We start from the raw sequence: 19652 nt of genomic DNA, 5'->3' as shown, positions 1-19652 counted from the left end.
TGTCAGTCTGTTGTTTTGGCCATTGTGGTAGATGTCCGGTAGTATCTCATTGTGATTTTAATTTGTTTTCCGGATGACCAGTGAAGTTGAGCATCTTTTCATGTGCTTATCGCTCATTTGGAGATTTTTTTCTGTGTGTGCGCAGTGCCCATTCAAGTCTCTTGTCCTTAAAAAAAAAGCAAACAATAAGCCAGATTGTCTTTTTCGTATTGGTTTAGAGTTCTTTATGTGTTCTGGATAGAGTCCTTTATGAAGTATATATGTCTGTGTGTATACACATGTGCACATGTATAAATATGATACAATATTTTAAATTATATTTATAAACATAATATAGATGAAATACTATATATCATACCATTTGTATACATAATATTTTATCCCAGTCCATGCCTTGCCTTTTCATTCTCTCCATGGTGTCTTCTGATGAACAGAAGTTTTCCTTCATTTTATTTAAGATCAGTTTTTCCCGTGTTTCCTTCTAGAAGCTGTACTGTTTTACCTCACAGGAAGCACTGTGAGGCGAGTGTGAAGGTGAGAGAGGGAAGGCAAGGAGCTAATAGAGGGTGTGTCATGGAGACAGGGCATAACGTGCACCTCAGAGTCTTCCCCCAGAGAGGGAAGGAGCTGGGGTATTGATACACCAGTTGCCATCTGTCTATGGTGGAGGGCTGCACATGGGGCACTGCCCAACTGGCACTTCTGGCCTGTGCTCCCATGGCCAGAAAGCAAGCCAGAGAGTTGCAGCCTCTTCAGTAGGCAGCCTTCTGCATCCCGGGGTGGGTGCTGAGAGTGTAAGGCAGGACACCTGAGGTGTCTGATGCACCCTTCTCGAGAAAGGCTTGGGCTCTCTGACACTTGTATTATATTCAGAAATTTAGTCTGTTTCACTTTGTGCTTTCACGTACCTAGCATTTCTCTTTTAATTTGTTTATTTTATTTATTAATTTTTGGCGGCATTGGGTCTTCCTTGCGGTGCACGGGCTTCTCGTTGCGGTGGCTTCTCTTGTTGCGGAGCAGGGCTCTAGGCGCGTGGGCTTCAGTAGTTGTGGCACGAGGGCTCAGTAGTTGTGGTTTGCGGGCTCTAGAGTGCAGGCTCAGTAGTTGTAGCGCACGGGCTTAGTTGCTCCACGGCATGTGGGATCTTCCCAGACCAGGGCTCGAACCCGTGTCCCCAGCATTGGCAGACGGATTCTTAACCACTGTGCCACCAGGGAAGTCCACGTACCTAGCATTTTTAAAACGTTTCTTTTTTTTCTATCATGAGCACATTTATTTGATCAGAAGTCAGCACAGCAAAGGAGTCCAGACGGTGGGCTTCGTGGTCTTGGTGTCTCTGGGCCTCAGTTTCCTCATCTATAAAATGGGAGTAAAACACTACTACCTGCCTCAGAGGTTGCCGGGAGAAGTGAAGCTTTGCCTATAAAGTGTTTCACCTGGAAACTGGCTACACATTCAATAAATAGAAACTGTTTTTGTTGCGATTAGTATTGTATAAAGTTAAGAAATTATAAATAAGCAAAAAAATACAAATAGATTAAAATCCCCTGTATTCTCATCTCCCTCCCACTTAGAGTCACCCTCTCTGAACGTTTCTTATATATTCTTCTAACACTTTCTGTAAGCCTTCTTGTGTTCATATTTATATACCCATCCATGTGCATCTACATGAAACAAGAAATGGGATCCCCACGGTCCGTATCTTACCTAAGCGTTTACAGTTTAACTTTTACTTATTTATTTGGCCAGATAATACATTCACGGGGCTCAAAATGCAAAGTTACCAGAGTGCAGACAGTGAGAACTCTCCCTCCCATTTCTGGCCCTCAATTCACCCATTTCCCTGCCTGCCACCACCAGGGAATGAATTTAAAATTTATTTTTAATTGTATTCCCCCCTGCCACCCTGAAACTCTTTGTAACTGCCTCTGTTGGGCAAGGAGCCCCTTATATCCTTGTAAGTGGCAAAGGTTACCCTAGAAATTGAACCATGTTAGCCTTGTGTGTTGATGGTGTCATTCTGGCCCTGTAGATAGAGGTTTTCTTAGCGCTGTATGCCAGTTGATAAAGATGATGGATTAGGGGGTCAAAGGGACACTGGCTGATCTCTCAAACACGTGACACTCCTAGCTTTAAACCACAAGTGCTCTGTGCCCGTAATGAATGGCTGAAACTGTTGTTAACCAGAACCTTTCATTAACCGGGGCCTCTCCTCTGCCTCCCTCGCCTCTCACCCTGCGTTTAAGGCAGAGAGAGAAAGAGGTCAAAATAAACAGTTCTCGGTGATGCTAAAGGTCATGACTCCTGACAGTGGGTGAGTAATTCATGGTTCAGTTAAATAAGGTTGGGCCTGGGGTTGAGGCAGCCAGCCCTGTGGCCCAGGCCTCCTCCGTGTTAAGAAGGCTGAGGATGAAATTAGAAGATCCGGGGACTGAGTGCCAGCTTGTCCCTTCCCGCCCCTGTGACTCTGAGCCTCAGTTTCACATCTGTATATTGGGAATGTACAGCGCGGTCCAATAGAACTTTCTGCACTGCCCAGTAAGGCACCCAGCCTCCCGTGCCTGTTGAGCCCTTCAAATGGGACTGGCATGACCAAGGCACTGAATTTAAAATTGTATTTAATTTTAATCAGTTGACATTTAAATTTTAGTAGCTGCATGGAAAAGTGCAGTGCCAGGACCTACCTTGTAGGATTTGATACTGTCAGGGTCCAAACAAGCAGGAATGGAGGGTTAAGAATTTTGGTGGCTCTGGTGGGGCTAACCCAAAGGACTTCACAGAGGCTTGAGCTTTGGGGTTATTTAGGTAGCCATTCAGCTCCGTGCCGCCTCCTCCAGGCAGTCCTCCCTTTCCTTTCTCCCCAACCAACTTCAGCTCTGTATGAGTTTCCTATTGCTGCTGTAACAAATTACCACAATTTACTGGCTTCAACAATGCAAGTTTATTACCTTATAGTTCTGGAAGTCAGAAGTCTAGTGAAGGTCGGCTGGGGTGTGTTCCTTGCAGAGGCTCTAGGGGAGCATCCATTTCCCTGCCTTTTCCAGCTTCCAGAGGTTGCTGCATCCCTTGGCTTGTGGCCCCGCATGGCTCTAATCCCTGTTCCCTTCATCACATTTTCTCTCTCTGACTCTGACCCACTTGCCTCTCTTCCATAAGGAACCTTGTGATGACGTCGGGCCCACCCAGCTAATCCAGGATAATTTTCCTATCTCAAGAGACTTCGCTTGGTCACATCTGCAAAGATAACAGAGTCACAAGTTTTGGGGATCAGGACGTGGACATCGTTGGGGGGCATTATTCTGTCTACTCTAAGCCCTTCCTCCCGAGGGCCTCAGTCTCACCTCCCTGCTGTGGTCACTGTCTGTGGCCATGTCTGCAGCCGTGTTTGCCTCCCCAGCTAGACTGTGCTTTGAGCACAAGGATGTTTTGCCCCAAAACTTGCCTGAAAACCCAGTCTGAGCTAGACAGGTCCCGTGAAGGACAAAATGGCAAAGTGTATACACTGTGGAGTCAAACACCTGAGTGGAATCCCAGATCTGCTAACTTACTAAGCAGTTGACCTCAGCCAATCACTTTGCCTTTTGAAACCTCAGTTTACCTATCTATAGAATGGGGATAATAATAGCATCAGCCCCAGAAGGCCATTGAAGAGATTAACAGGGCCCAGCACAGGGGTAGGGGTGGAGGTGGGTGGGGGCGTGGCGTGGGGAGGGGAGGGGAGGCCAGCACTTAACCCAGCAACTGTTGGCTGCTGCAGGATGAACTGGGTGGGATTGAACTGGGTGGGATTGGGAGGGAGGCTGCCTGAGTTCAAATCCCAGCTCCACCCCATGGGCAAATTGCTAAACCTCCCTTGGCATCGTTGTCCTCATCCATCAAGTGGGCCTAATCATGCGACCCACTCCAGAAGGTGGATTAAGTGGGGAAGTTCATTTAACTCACAAAATGAGTGCCCAATTAGTGTTCGTGATCTGATGATGGTAATTATTAACACCAAGCTTTCCCCGAGCCCAGCACTTAATAGGTTGGGGGACAAAGCAATTGAATAAACTTGGGATTGTTCATTGGGTTCTCTTTTTGGCAGCCGGGCCAGGTATATTTCTTCAGCTCCACTGAGGCCTGGGTTCTGTGCCAGGAGGGCCTGTCTGTCGTGCCCCGAGGCTGGCAGCGCCAGGCCCTGACAGGTTTACAGGGGAGCTGGGAAGCTGGTCCCAGAGGACGAGGAGGAAGAGTCATTGGTTGCCTGAAGGGTATCGGAGGCACAGTGACCCTCCTGGGAAAACCAGGAGAGGACATATCAGCGGTCACTGCAGGTTCACTGCCATGGGCGGAGCCCCGATGAGAACGGCTGGTGGGGGTGGAGTGGGGTGGGTGCAGCAGCCGGGGATGGACCTGGGACTGTTTACATCCCTGGGACACCACTTCGGTCTTGACCATCCTTTCAGGCTTTTCTTGCACCTGGTTTTGGGAGGGTTGCTCTTTGGTGTCTACATTCTTCGGTGCTTCCGCCTGATTCTAATCAAGGCTTGTGTAGGTGACAGGCTGGTATTGGATCTTAGACCAGCCTTGAGAAGAGTATCCACTTACCCAGTCCCTGAATCACTATCTCTCCCAAATTCCTTCATCAGAGAGCTATTCCTTTAAATCTAGCTGAAAAACTCCCACCAACCCACACATCCCTCCATCAGTCTTCATGTTCTGTTTGTTTATTTGCTCATTTATTTATCATGCATTTGCAGAAACCTACTGTGTATGTGCCAGGTATACTGATGGTGTTTTACATGCACCATCTCCTTTAATCCTCGGGATCCTTTGAGGTAGGTATCACTGAACTTAATTTACCCATGAAGAAACTGAGCTTTCAGGGGTGAAGTGGCTTGTCAAAAGCACTACTACAGGGCTTCCCTGGTGGCGCAGTGGTTGAGAGTCTACCTGCCAATGCAGGGGACACAGGTTTGTGCCCCGGTCTGGGAAGATCCCACATGCCGTGGAGCAGCTGGGCCTGTGAGCCATGGCCACTGAGCCTGCACGTCCAGAGCCTGTGCTCCGTGACGGGAGAGGCCACAGCGGTGAGAGGCCTCCGTACCGCAAAAAAAAAAAAAAAAATAAATAAATAAAAGCACTACTACATTCACTGTGTTTACTTAGAAGACATTTGTCCACTTAACAAATTTGTACCCAAACTCCCTGTGTCCGTTAGGAATGCTTTTGCCTTCATGTAACAGAAACCTTAAGAATGGCTTAAATAGTACATTGTTATTTTTCACATAACAATAACAACAACAAAAATCCAGAGGAGAACGGTTCAGTTAGTTTAGTAGCTCAGCTATGTCATCAAGGTCTTTTCCATGTCACTATCCTTAAAGTATCACTTGTGAGCCCGTGGTCCCAAAACGGTTGCCTTGGTTCCAGGCATCACATCTTTGTTCCAGGCAGGAAAATGGGGAAGGAGCACCACGAGCTGCATCTGCCTGTTTTTGACTCCAATGCCATGATCTTTCCACTTTACCAGTGAATTCCAGTCACATGGGCTTTTTAAAAAATAATTAATTAAATAATTGATTTATTTTTGGCTGCGTTGGGTCTTCGTTGCTGCGCGGGGGCTTTCTTTAGTTGTGGCGAGCGGGGGCTACTCTTCGTTGTGGTGTGTGGGCTTCTCATTGCGGTTGCTTCTCTTGTTGCAGAGCACGGGCTCTAGGCGCGTGGACTTCAGTTGTTGTGGCTTGCAGGCTCTAGAACGCAGGCTCAGTAGTTGTGGCTCACGGGCTTAGTTGCCCCATGGCTTGTGGGATCTTCCTGGACCAGGGCTCGAACCCGTGTCCCCTGTCTTGGCAGGCGATTCTTAACCACTGTGCTACCAGGGAAGCCCCTGTCACATGGGCTTTTGCCATTTGTACATAACCCCTGTATCATCATTTTATTTTTAAACTTTCACTTTTCCGAAAGTTAAATAAAATTTTAAAGGAACCATTACAAACATCTTACTGTAAATAGCAAACCAGTGTCACTTGTCTTAAATTGAAAACAACAGTAAAATTAAATACAATGAAAATAAAATTATATTTTAAAATCTGCTGCTGCAGCTGATGGTCTGAGCTTGGAGCTGTGTCTTCTTTCTTAAACCTGGGAGATTAGCAGATAGTGTAGGTGTTAAAGTCATGGTGGCACCAAGCAGAGATGGGCTCAGGAACTGCATGAGAAGGCACCCATGAGAATCAGAAAGGAAACAGTTTGCACAGAATGTCATTCACAGAAGCTTCATGCTGTGCCTGGATGTCAAAGCACCCTAAGTGTTACCAAAGACCATCTTGTGTCCCGCATGGGCTGCCTCCCACCACTGGGGAACCCAGCACTCTCCTATTCTGCCTTTCCCGTGCCAGGCATCAGGTAGGTTCTGGGAACGGGAACCCAGAGCCGGAGGGGTCTGTGTCCTGGGTGGGCTCAGGAGGGATCTGTAAATCTTGCCGGGGGGAGACTGTCAGGCTTATCTCTGATACAAGGCATGATGATCAGGTAAATAGCCAAAGAAGGTTGGAAGACACTTTGGCTTAGGAAGTCAGCGCAGGCTTCCTGGAAGAGGTGTCCCTTCGTCTGCTGTAAAAGCATGAGTGGGATTTGGGCAAATGGAAATTGTGCTGTGGGTAAAGGGCTCTCCACGGAGAAGAAATAAGTGAAAAAGATACTCAGGTCGTGGGGTACCTTTGGGAATCTGGGAGTGGGGGCAGGGCCTGTAGTACAGATCATGTTGGTTAGTTTTGGCCTGTGGGTGGGTTGGTGGGGGGGGTCTTGAATACCTTGTCCAAGGCAATGGACAGTGGGAGACATTTATTTTGGAGCTGGGGAACACATGATCAGACCTTCCCAGGGTTTGAGTTTGAACATAAGGCAGCTCTTGGGCCAAAATAAGCTAATTCCTCCAGAAACCTATCTGTGCTCGGAGGGAATTATTTATTTATTTTTCTGAAATGCAATATGCGCCTCTCAGGCTCCCTAAGGAGAGAGCATGTTATACTCAGATTTTTCTGAGCCCAGCATTGATCTGTGTGTCGTGTTGAACTGAGCTCTGAGGTTGAATTTCCTCTGCCGTGAACGTCATTTCTGGGGCAGGGCTTTCTTCCTGCCTACCCTTCCGACGCCAGGCTGGACACAGCCTCTGGGCTGGGCCCAGACTCACCTCTCCCTGTGAGCCGTTCTAATTGCCCTTGCAAATCTTACAGTCAAGTGCGTGATGATGGTCCGGCCATAAGTGAGACCCAGTAAAGCTGCCAGTGATGGCACAGTCAGCCCTGGGGCCCTGGTTTATTTCTCATCTTTACTGGGTCTGCCCCAGGGCAGAGGTTAAGAACCCTGGCCTCCTAAGCTTTGACTCAGGTCAGCATGGGACGTTTCCCTTAGGTGTGAAGGGAAGCACATGGATGTATGCTCCATTCTGCATATATCCAAAGCTCTGAAAAAAGTGTACACCCTTGGAACCAGCCAGCCCACTTCTAGGCAACATTTACCTTGGGAAAGTCATTGCACGTGGGTGTTCATTGAAGTGTTGGTTTTAATAGTCAGAGATTGGAAACAACCTAAGGATAAAATAGTGGAGGATGGATTCGATATAATGATGAGATATCCATGTAATGGGATACTGCAAAGCATGAGAAACGGCTGTAGAGTTGTGTAGCTATTGATGTGAAAGGTATTTATGACGTATTTTGAAATTAAACAAAACAAAACAAGTTCCTAAACAGCACGCATGACCTGATTGCATTTTAGTTTTGACAAAAAGTTCCCACTTATATTAGAAATGGCCAGATGGATGGACATCAGAATGCTAGTAATGGCTGTTGGTTCTGGGTGGTGGGATATAGGATTATTAAAAACATTTTGCTCATTTATATTTTTGAATTTTTCTGCAATTACTATGTGGAGAACCTGAAGAGACCTCGTGAAGACGTAGGTCTCCGCCAGAAAAGCGTGAGAGCTTTAGATAACTTAAAGGGGGGATGTCATATCCTTGGGGGAGTCCAGTCTCTCAGGGGACTGAGTTCTCTACAGTCTAGAGCAGGGGTCACAAACTCTTTCTGTAAAGGGCTAGAGAGTAAATATTTTAGGCTTTCTGGGCCATACGGCCTCTGTGGCAACCACTCCGGTCTGTCTTCATACCTTGGAAGAAGCCACCATGTAAATTAATGGGTGTGTCTGTCTTCCAATAAAACTTTATTTACAAGAACAGGCAGTGGGCCAGATGTGGCCTACAGACTGTAGTTTGCCCATCCTTGATCCCAAGAAAAACAAACAAACCCAAGAAAGCTGCTTGCTTAATGGTTTTGGTGAGTGCTGTAGCCAGCCCAGAAATAGCACAAACAGTAGGAAGGAACAGGCCAATGCAAGTTGAAAAGGCGGATGTTTAAGTAAAGGCACGAAGGCCACTTGTAACGTTCTTTCTCCAAATCAGCAGTTGCACCTGGACAAGCGGTACTGGGGCGAGGCAGTTTGGATTATGCTTTGGCGTGTCTAAGATGCCAGTTAGCTCACCAGAGGCTCTGAAGAGTCTTGTGGGAAGGACAGTAGTTTACACGCTGTTGAGCTCGCATTTCCCAAACTCTTTCTACACCACAGGACCCTTTGTGTGGGTGTGAATGTGTACCACCCATATCTTGTGGTACAGGGCCAGCTGGGAAAAAGCCCCCTCAAACTGTTCCTCTGTATTCCAGAGTCTGAAAGGTCAGATGCCCTGAATTCTAATACATTACAACTTGAGATTGACACAGAAGTCAAGGCTGTACTAATTAAGGCAGTTCTTACAGAATCACACACATTGAGTAGGAAACGTAGCTCTCACTACTTCCGTCAACACTGAATGAGAATTTTATTGAGTCCCTTAACAATCCTTTATTGAGCACCAGTTGTTCAGAAGGAATCGTGGGGCACCAGGGGATGTAGAACAGTTGTCTCAGAATCTCAGAGAGCTGGGCTTCACGGGGGATGAGCCAGGGGCAGAGAAAAGTTGCATAATGCAAACCTGATAAGTCCTGGGGTTGAGCCAAACCACAGTCACAGAATCTGGCAGGGACTTGTCCAAGCTCTCATTGCAAGTTTGTGGAGGAACTGAGACCAGAACTAGGGTGAGAGACATATTGGGTGATTCCATTTCTTTGAAATATCCAGAAATGGCAACTCCTTAGAGACAGAAAGCAGAGTAGTGGTTGCCAGAGGCTGGGGAAGGGGAGGAGGGGGAGGGGCTGCTTCTTGGGTATGGGATTTCCTTTGGGGTGGTGAAGATGTTTCGGAAGTAGATAGTGGCGATGGTTGCACAATACCGTGAATTTACAAAATGACACTGCTTTCACGCTTTGAAATGGTTGAAATTATGAATTTCATGTTATGTGGTTTCTACCACAGTTTAAAAAAAAAATGTAGGATGATGGAATAATTTATTGTCCAAACCCGGGCACTTTTGAGAGTGAACGCGTTCTGTCCCAGGTAAACCAGGATCTGTGATCACCTTGACTAAAATCACCCAGTTCTGACTCTCGGACCAGTGTTTTGTACCCTCCAATGCGACTCTGACTCAACAAAAGTGCATGGTTTTTCGAAAGTTGTGCCACTCAGACTTTTCACCAAGTAGCCCCACGTTGCCCCAAGGAGAATAAGTGAACAGGCTTGCGCTATATGACTGTGTTTCTCCCGTACCTTTGGGCCTTTGCACATGCTGTTCCCTCTCCTGGCTCCAACCTCCTCCTCTGCTTGGCTGTCTCCTACCAGTCTCAGATGAGATGTCACCTCTTCCAGGAAGGCATCCCTGACTACTCCTCCTTTGGGCTTTTACAGCCTCATTTTCTGCCCCTATTAGAGCACCCCCCGATTGTAATCAGGAATGGGGTCTCCTTTGCTTCCCATTGCATTCCTAACGGGGATGGGGGCAGAGCCGAGTGTGGACCATGAGAGCTTTTAATGGAGATTTGCCTAAAGGACATGGGTCCCCATGAGCTGAGTCACATGGTAATTAGAGCTTAAGCATTAGATTTCCTTTCTATTTGTCTTTAGTTTCTTGGGTTTTTTTTATTGTGGTAAAATATACATAGCATAAAATTTATCATCGTAACTATTTTTAAGTGTGTAGTTCAGCAGCGTCAAGTACACTCACTCAACCATCACCACCATCCATCTCCAGAATTATTTTTCGTTTTTTGTTTTTTTTTTTTGCTGTACGCGGGCCTCTCACTGTTGTGGCCTCTCCCGTTGCGGAGCACAGGCTCCGGACGCGCAGGCTCAGCGGCCATGGCTCACGGGCCCAGCCGCTCCGCGGCATGTGGGATCTTCCCGGACCAGGGCACGAACCCGTGTCCCCTGCATCAGGAGGCGGACTCTCAACCACTGTGCCACCAGGGAAGCCCTCTGTTTTTTTTGATGGTAGACACCATAATGGGTGTGAAGTGTCCTTTACATTTGAACATCATAAAAAAGCACTTGTTCTAGTTAAGCCCATGTGGACTTTGGAAGGAATCCTATGGAGGGGAGGGTGGATCAGCATACCTCCTGCTGCCCACGGCAGATCCATTCACTCCTCCAGCTTCAGTTTCCTCACCTGTAAGATGGGCTTCATAATAGGACCTGCTTCTTTTTGTTTTTGGCCATGCTGCATAGCATGAGAGATCTTAGTTCCCCAACCAGGGAGTGAACCCTCATGTCCTGCAGTGGAAGCACAGTCTTAAGCACTGGACTGCCTGGGAAGTCCCAGGACCTGCTTCTTTGTATTGTTAAGGGGACGAAATGAGTCATATTCGTAAGGCACTTAGCACAGTTCCTGGCACACGCTTAGTGCTTAATAAATGATAGTTATCTTTATCCTCAGCTTTTTTTTAAAAAAAATTTTATTTATTTATTTATTTGGTTGTGTCGGGTCTTAGGTGAGGCAGGCGGGCTCCTTAGTTGCAGCTTGCAGGCTCCTTAGTTGTGGCTCACTGGCTCCTTAGTTGTGGCATGTATGCGGGATCTAGTTCCCGGACCAGGGATCGAAACTGGGCCCCATGCATTGGGAGCACGGAGTCTTACCCACTGCACCACCAGGGAAGTCCCTATCCTCAGCTTTTGAAAGCTCTGAAAGTGGGCAGGAAGGGAGCCTTGGTACCTCTACATTTTGAATTGATGGGGAGAACACAGCTCAGAGGGAGACTTCCGGTATTGAGGCCTAAAAAGAAATCTGCACAAACAACATTAATGGAAATAAAAAGGAATCTCAAAGTGAAAAGGAATTTAAAAATATAACAGTTCCACCCTTGTCCCCGACGCTTTTCCTTTTCAACTGTCCCTTTCCCCTTCCAGACCTTGACCATTTGTATAAACAATTTTTGCCGTTGTCACAGCCTTGAATACAGAAAATTACCCACCTGCCACCCTCTCTCCAACAACATTCTCATGAGCTCTTCTCACTTTCCTGCACAGGGTCCCCAGTCCTCACTTTCAAGAGATGCAGAACAGCCCCTTACACGTGGCTGAGAGACTTTCACCTTTTGTGGAGAATGTGGATTATTTCTAGGTTTTTGCCGTGATAGCCATGGCAGCCATCTTTTGGAAACATAAATTTATTTATTTATTTATTTTCACTTTTGGCTGCGCTGGGTCTTCATTGCTGTGCGCAGGCTTTCTCTAGGTGCGGCATGCAGGGGCTACTCTTCATTGCGGTGTGTGGGCTTCTCATTGCAGCGGCTTCTCTTGTTGAGGAGCGCGGGCTCTAGGCACGTGGGCTTCAGTAGTTGTGGCACATGGGCTCAGTAGTTGTGGCTCGCGGGCTCTAGAGTGCAGGCTCAGTAGTTGTGGCTCACAGGCTTAGTTGCTCTGCAGCATGTGGGATCTTCCCGGACCAGGGCTCGAACCCGTGTCCCCTGCATTGGCAGGCAGGGAAGTCCCGCAGCCATCTTTTCTGATCACAAACTCAGGCCATGTGGTGTGAAGGGATTTTTGTGCCACTTGTGGGCAGACTGGGAACTGGAGATCTGGTCTACCCGCTGACGTTGCAACTTTTGTGACATTTCAAATGGCTTCTGAGTCCTGGGTTTTTTCAAATAAGAGTTATCACCCTAAGTTCAGGGTGCGTTATTGCTGCACTTGGATGGACAACACTGCAGGGGGCATCTTTGTGTGTATGGTTTTCTCTTCCTTTAGATTCCTTCCATAGGACACGTTTTTAGACGTGGGATTACTGAGTCAAAAATAAATGAATGTTTTTGGGGTGAGGTATATGGGGGGAAGCACTTGATTCATAGTCAGAAGATTTCAACTGTAACACTACCCCTCACTAGCTTGAGATCTGACTCATTTCCCTCATCTGTAGAATGGTGGTAATAAACTGAAAAGCACAGGATTGTTGAGAATATTACATGGGAGAAGGCAGAAGGTGCGGAGTCACTTAGTGTGGTCCCTGAGTCTTGATGGGGTCTCCAATAACATTAGTGGAAAGTGAATATTGCCAAATTGCTTTTGTAACTTACATTGTCCCTGGGAGCAGATGAGCATGTCAGTTTTCCCACACCCATGCCTGCATTGGATACTATTATTTTCTTCTTTCAGGGATGCTCTCCCTTGAGGTATTTTTTGCACACTAACTTTATGTCCGGTGCAGCATCAGATCCTGGGGGTACAGCTGTGAACCAGACCCAGGACCCTCCTGACCTGGAGCTCCCCCCACTCTAGAGGCAGTCACCACATGTGGGATCAGTGCTGGGCTAGGGAGAAGCTCTGGGAGTTAGATACCAGAGCAGAGAAGAGGCACCTGAACCCACCCTGGGGCATCAGGGAAGGCTTCCTGGAGGAGGTGGCTGCTTGGAGCTGAGATTAACCAGGCAGTAGGAAATGGCAGTGTAGAGGCGGGAAGGTGAGGAAAAGCATGATGTGTCTTGTGACCTGTCTGAGGTTCATGTGCTGCAGTAAGTATGTGAGTGAGTGTGAGAGACAGACAGATGGATGGAGGGGGAGGTGTCAATCATGAGACTGAAGCTGGAGAGATGAAGAGGATCCAGATCCTGCCAGGCCCCAGGGAAGGAGTTTGATCTTCATTCAGAGGGCAGTGGGGAGGTGGGGAGTGACATGGTGGCCCCTGCGTATCAGAGAATCACTCTGGCTGCTGCTAGAACAGATTGGAGGAGACACCGGCAGAGAAAGTTACTTACCTAACAACATTCTATGCCTCTTGCTTATTTATTTCGTTTATTGTCTTTTCCTGTGTTCGTGATTGTCAGCTCCATGGGAACAGGGCTTTCTGTATGTTTTGTTCACTGTTGTGTCCCCAGAGCCTGGTACATGGTAGGTGCTCAGTAGCTGTGTATTGGAATGAATGAATGAATGAATGAGCTGGGGCCACAGCCATGGGGACGGAGAGGAGAGGATGCATACACTCCATCGATATTAGGCATTGGTCCCCCTCCCTCTGGGGCCTGTGGACGGACAACGCCCATGCATTTACCGCAGCCCTGCTTTCCTGGGGAGACCTGGACACGCACTTGGCCCTTCACACGGGGCACCACACAGGATGGATCCGCAGATTTGGGAGCCCAGGTCACATTCCGGAAGACGCTGGAAGGTGGCAGGACTGGCTCACGGTCCTCACCAGATTGTGGCATTCCCAGGAAGCGGCACCCAGAGATGGCTGAGTGAATGACTGTGAGCTCCCAGATCGGATTTAGGGGTGTCATTATGAAAGATTGGCAACAGCTGTTCAAATGAATCAACGCCTCTGAATCTGAGAGAGAAGCTACCAAATGGTTGGGTTCTGAATGGAAGGGCTTCTCCTGCCTCGTCCCTGTGAGGTTCTCTCGGATACCCTGGGAGCCTGTGCGCTCCACGGCTGCACCGCCAGCACCCAGCACAGAGCCTGGCTTGTAGAGGGAAGGTCAGAGGGATGGGAGGAATGAATGCTCGTGAGCGACGCCTGTCTAATTTCAGTGATGATCGGTTTCGGTGACTCAACCCTCAGGAACCTGGTTTTCTCTGCATGAAATCGCAGGAAATGGGGGAGATCGAGCCTGTGGACCTGGCGGGTTCAGCAACCGCAGAGGTACACCCACCACTACCCCCACTGCTGCCCCGCATCCTCCGTGTCCTGGTCCACCGCAGCCTCCTGACCTCCCAGATCAGCCTGGCTCCCCATCTGTCCCCCCATGCCGACCTTCACGGTTATTTGTAGATAAAACCAGACACAGCTCATACCTGGTGTCCCTGCTTTCTCCAGGGAGCTCTTGTTTACCTGGCTCTGGCCATCGTGCTAATATATTTAAAAAGAGTGAGCGAGGCCACCCCAGGAATAAACAGCATCTGTCCTCTGTGTGAGTGGGCTTCTGAAATGTTTTGGAAGAGACTAACATCTCTTAAATTAAGCATAACATATGTGATGCATTTAAAGCAAGCTTTTAAAGCGAACATTTCAGTTGGTTTCCTTGTATTTTACAACAGGTTAAAGGAAAACCTGAGAATCATGGGTTTCTAGGTTTGGGAAAGAGTTCAAAATATTATTTAGTCATCGACTATGGTGGTTTAAAAACTCTTTTTTTTCCCCCTTTGTTCATTGATTGATTGATTCCTTCATTGATTCGTTCATGCAACCATATTTATAGACCAGGCATCTGCCTGGCATTTCAAATGGAAACTTGAGAGGGAGCCCAAGATAGAAAGGAGATTACAGATAACAGAGACACCGTTCTGGTTAAGAGGGGTGCGGACCAAGAGCCTTTCTCTTGTTTCCCCTTTTTCCTACCCTGCAATCTGGCTACTGAGATGGGTTCAGAGATCCCAAAGTGGGGGCAACATTTGTGAGCCGTCAACCCTGGTTCAGCAACAGCGCTCGTGGTGGTTCTTCCCAGGAAAAGCTGTATAGAGAAGCGTTCGTTCATTCCACCTTTGGGCGGATGAGCCGGTGTGACAGTCTGGGGTTAATGTGGTCACAGCAGGTGTCTGACGGCAGCCTGTCCCAGGCAGTGCATCAGGTGAAACTGGTGGGGCCTCTGGGCGGGGTCAGCAGGTTGAGCTCCCAGCTGGGCTCTTCGTAGCTCCTTGGTTCTGTCATTCAGTAGCAGTTGACCTGTGGCCACACCAGAACTTGCCAGAGCCAGAGGAACTCGTTCACCTTGTGACCAAGACTGCTTAGTGTCATGAAACTCAGGACTCTGGCCCTTATTTAGAATCTTAGAAGGGTGGGGAGCAGGGCCAGGAGAATAGTTCTTCATTCATTTATTTATTCACTCAATAATTATGTGCTCAGTGCTCTTATCTGCCAGGCCACTGTGCTAGCTCTTGGGGATTCAGGGTGACTCCTGGGCGCTTCCCATTGATGTGAAATGAAGGATCTTGAACTATTAAATGTAGCTGTGTAGCTATGAGTCTGGCTGAGTGTCTGTGGGTCTCTCTGGACACGTAAGAGGGAGATTATACTAGGTTGGAGGGGGGCAGCTGTGTCTGGACTGCAATCTTAGGGGAGGGCCTGCGTCTGTGTGTAGTGACAGGGATATCTCAGAGAACAGGCACAGCACATGCAAAGGCCCTGAGGAGGCATGTGAGGACCTCCAAGAGATGCAATGTACAGATACTGCTGAGCAGGAGAACCAGGGGAAATAGCTCCCAAATTAGCCAGCTCTTTGAGTCTTCCGGGACCACCACTCCCAATTTTAGGCAGTTAATCCTCCTTTTCCTGTGCTCCCATGTCCCCCTTTATAAACCATGATGTTTATTGCCCAGTGTTGTAATCGCTTGTGTGTGTGTACGCGTGTGTGTGTTTCTCACACAAGACTCTGAGGTCCCTGGATGCAGGGGATATTTCTTATTCATCCTTGTGAACGTGGTAGGTGCTCAGTAAACATGTATCAGAGGAACGGGGGAGATTTTTTGGAGCACCTACGGTTTGTACTCGGCACCCTTGATGCCCACGTGTATAGATAAGGCGACAATACTGAAAAGCTGCTAGGAGCGTGAGTTTTACAAGCTGGCGGAGACACCAGCAGATGCAGTTGGAGCTCGAAAGCCTTTGCGCCGTCTGTGCACATATTGCCGGAACCCCAGAACTGAGGCGCTCGCCCTGTGTCTCCCCAGACCTGCTTGAAACTCAGCCTGCTGGGACGAGCCTCCCCTCCCCTGCCGGCTCCTGCCATGGGAGTGTGCGGACAGCCCCGTTGGAGATGAGACACGATACTGCTGGCTTTCTCTGGCAGTCACACGTCCCCAGCCAGGACCTGCCAGCTCGGGTAAGTGGGGCTGGAGTGTCCGGGGGTGGGCAGGGCTCCTGTGGGTTCTGCTAGGGAGTTTCCTCTCTGTCCTTTGAATCCTGTTCTTGTCCTGTGTCTCTGTCCGGGCTATGTCTGTGTCCCAGAGGTCACGGGAGCTGGCTCTAACGATGAGCAGTCCTGATTTGGGGCAGGACCCTGTGCACCTTAGGAACTCCACCCCGAGCCTTTGCAGACGGGTTCCTCCCAAGTCTCCGATTTTCCCATTCTCCATTTCTGTGCCTCTCTTCTGCCTCTAACCCCGTCTAGACAGTGTTCTCCGCCTTGGGGAGAAGGAATCTTCTTAGCACCATCGAGTGTGTAAGGAAGAGAAAATATCAAAATCTGTCTGCCTTTCTTTCCTGCAGGCTGCTGAGTGAGTCAGAGCCGGGGGCAGCATTGTAGGGCCCCAGGAAGGGAAGTGGAGGCTTGCGTTGGACTAAAATGCCTTCTACTTTTAGCCCATCTAGACGCGGGCAGGCTGGGGACAATTTTGTAGGGAAAGAGAGCACTGGAGTGAAGGTGGGGTTAGGGTGGGGGACGAATCAAGAACAGCAGCTTGTCTGGCACTTTTTAAGACCAGAAAGGAAGAGGACATAATTGTTAAAAAGGCAGAGTTGAATGGGTCCAGGACTTGAGATCACGTTTCAGCTGTGTGACGGTTGGCAAGTCGGGCCACCTCTCTGAGCCCTTTCCCTTCATCTTTATAAGGGAGATAAGGATAATCCCTGCTTCTCGGGGTCATTGGAGGATGGATGAGCGAGGAGGGCTGCTACCTTGAGAGAGCAGAGCTCATGACTGGATGAACAAGGGGCTTGTGCCTGAGCTGCTGCAAAACTGGGGCTGGCAATCACATACCCGCCTCTTAGGGTTCTAAAGAGGGTGTGATTTGAGGAAGCACTGGGCTTACCTGAGACCTCACTCATGGTAAACTCTCGTCGTTAGCTGATACTCTTCTTACTGAGACTGTGAAGGCAGCCAGCGTAAAATAGGCGTCCAACCGAAAAGAGCCCAGAGGCAAACAATCACAGCAGCAGGTGGAGTGGGACATGAGGGTGGCTTTCTCTTAAGGCTTCTGGAAGGACTGGGGAGGGGAGAGATAAGGGACTGTCTGGACGGTTAGAGTGCCAAGGCCAGTGACCAACTTTGTGACCGTTGGCTAGCTGTGTGAGGTGGGGCTTGTCACCTACCCTCTCTGTGCTTGGCTGTGACGAGGGTCAGGACCAGCCTGATGTGGCCGGGCTCTGAAACGGGAAAGTACTGCCGGGTGACAGGACTCTCATCAGGGTTTATGCTGGGAGCGTGTGGTGTGAATTTGGAGTCTGACCTGGGTTTGGATCCCAGCTTTGCCTCTTTACTCTCTGAGTGACCTCAGGTCGGTTACTTGGCCTCTCTGAGCTGGTTTCCATACCTGTACAGCAGAGATCATCACTTTTCACCCTGAAAGCTGGCCTTGAGATTAGCTGAGTCAGGAAAGTCCAGGAGAGTGTTGGCACCTTTTCTGTATCCTTTGAGCCGGAATGAACTTCAGAGTCAGGCCATTTAGTCCACTGCCCTTTGCCCACAGCCGAGAGGTGAAGGCACTGGCCCAGGCTGGCCCGGTGGTCAATGGAGAGCTGTCGTCCAGACCCGGGACTCTGGTCTCTTGATCCCCATCCCCCAAATCCCTCTGCTTCAACCCAGACACTGACTGAATCTTAAATTTACAATTTTTTTTAGTGGTTGCCTCTCTGTTTCTGATGTTCGTCTTCCCCATGGATCCACAGCCGTAACCATGGTGACGCGGGTGGAGGTCGGCTCCATAAGTTCTCTGACAGGAGTGCCAGGCCTGGGCGAGCTCTCCAAGGAGGAAACTCTGACTCGGACCTACTTCCGCCAGGCTGGCAGCGCCTCCGGGGCCCCCTCAGCGCTGCTCTTGGAAGGGAAAAGCCCCCTCAGGAGCCCAGTCCGCTTGCTCCCTCTGCCGAGACTCACCCCCAAGCCCTTCTCCAAGGAGAAGGCCGGGGACGTGATCTCCTCGTGGCCCAGCCTGAGCAGGCCGTCTCCTACCGGGGGGCTCCCCCGGGGCGTGGCGGCAGAGGGGCTGGACGAGAAGATGCCTGGCTTGGTGGGGCAGGAGGCGGGGAGCGGGGACGGCCCGAGCAGCTCGTCTCTGTTCTCCAAGGCCGCGGTGCTGCGGCCTAACCCCAGCACCATGATACTCTTTGAAACCACCAAAGCCGGGCCTACCCTGGGGAAGGGGGTCGGCCGGGGGGCTCCGGAGGCCAACGCAGGCGTGTCTCAGGGGCCCCCTTCTGCCTCCCGGCCTGAGGTGGCCACCAAGCCCGCCTTGCCAGCCCGAAAGCCTGCGGGGACTCTTCCCCGACCGGCCTCCGTGTCTCAGGTCACCAGGCCGGCGGCCACCCAAGAGGAGACAGGCCTAAAGGAGCCTCTGTCAAAGGCCAGCAGCGTGGAGGACGCGGGTAGCCCTGCTCTGGAGCCCAGGCCTCGACTGAAGAGAAGGCCCGTGTCGGCCATTTTCATCGAGTCCATTCAGCCTCAGAAGCCAGCAGGCCCTGGCGGGGCAACCGTGGTGGGGAAGGCGCCCCCCACCCCTCCTGAGAAGACGTGGGTGAGGAGGCCTAGGCCTCTGTCCGTGGACCTCACGGCCAGGTTCGAGAGTAGAGAGGCCTTGGCGAGGAAGGTGGAGGCCACAGCAGGATCCACGGCCCAGTGGCGGGGTCCCGAGAGGCCTGACCTGGACCCCAAAGTAGATGGGGAGCGTCTGGTCAAAGCAGAGGCTCCCCTTCACGACCCAGATTCTGACTTCCTGCAGGTGGCCAGGAAGATCCAGGAACGGAAGGAGAGGCTGCTCTGCAAGCAGGCAGAGATGGGCCACCTCAGAACCATGGGGGGCTCGGCCAGGGTCACCCCCATCAGTGACCAGAATCTTGGGGAAGAGAAAGCCAAGCTGGATGGTGAGCCGGAGAAGGCACCCAGGGCCCCCCCGTCCCCTTCGCCCAGGCCTGGAAAAGGCCAAGAAATCGCTGAGGTCAAGAGCAGAGCGGCTGATGGGGAAACTCAGGCAGGGGGAGAGCGGACCCCGAGGGGCAGCGTGAAGAAGCACGTCAGCCTCTTTGGCGAGGAGAGCGCCTCAGCCTTGTCATTGGGATCTTCGCCCCCATCAGCCCCCGCTGAGTCCCCACCGGCTGCACCGGAGCTGGGGAAAGCCGGCGTGAGCGTCCAGGAGCGGATCAAAGGCTGGGCCACCGAGAGCTCGGAAGCAAAGCCAGAGATCAGGAAGAAGGCGATCCAGGCACGGCCGCTGTCAGCGGATTTGACCAAACTGTAAGTGGGAGCATCCCACTGGCTTCCCCCAGCCTCCAAGGTTCTCAACCCCTTACCAGAGACCCCTCGGGAAAGGAAACAGCAGGGCGC

General features: G+C 50.1%; 1 protein-coding gene across 6 annotated transcripts in view; it reads left to right on the top strand.

The window, feature by feature from the left end:
• Positions 1-19652, top strand: part of KIAA1671 — a 185290-nt gene that overhangs the window by 37461 nt on the left and 128177 nt on the right. For all 6 annotated transcript variants that reach the window (XR_013831448.1, XM_079943577.1, XM_079943578.1 and 3 more), the window contains 2 exons: positions 16066-16217; positions 17955-19562. Coding sequence is in view for 5 of the 6 variants with exons in the window: in XM_079943577.1 (XP_079799703.1) it covers positions 18010-19562 (1553 nt within the window). In the remaining variant the exon portion in view is untranslated. The remainder of the gene's footprint in view (positions 1-16065; positions 16218-17954; positions 19563-19652) is intronic.

The sequence above is a fragment of the Stenella coeruleoalba genome, assembly GCF_951394435.1.
Source record: "Stenella coeruleoalba genome assembly, chromosome: 14".
Taxonomy (NCBI): Eukaryota; Metazoa; Chordata; class Mammalia; order Artiodactyla; family Delphinidae; genus Stenella; species Stenella coeruleoalba.
This window is presented reverse-complemented; position numbering and strand designations above follow the sequence as displayed.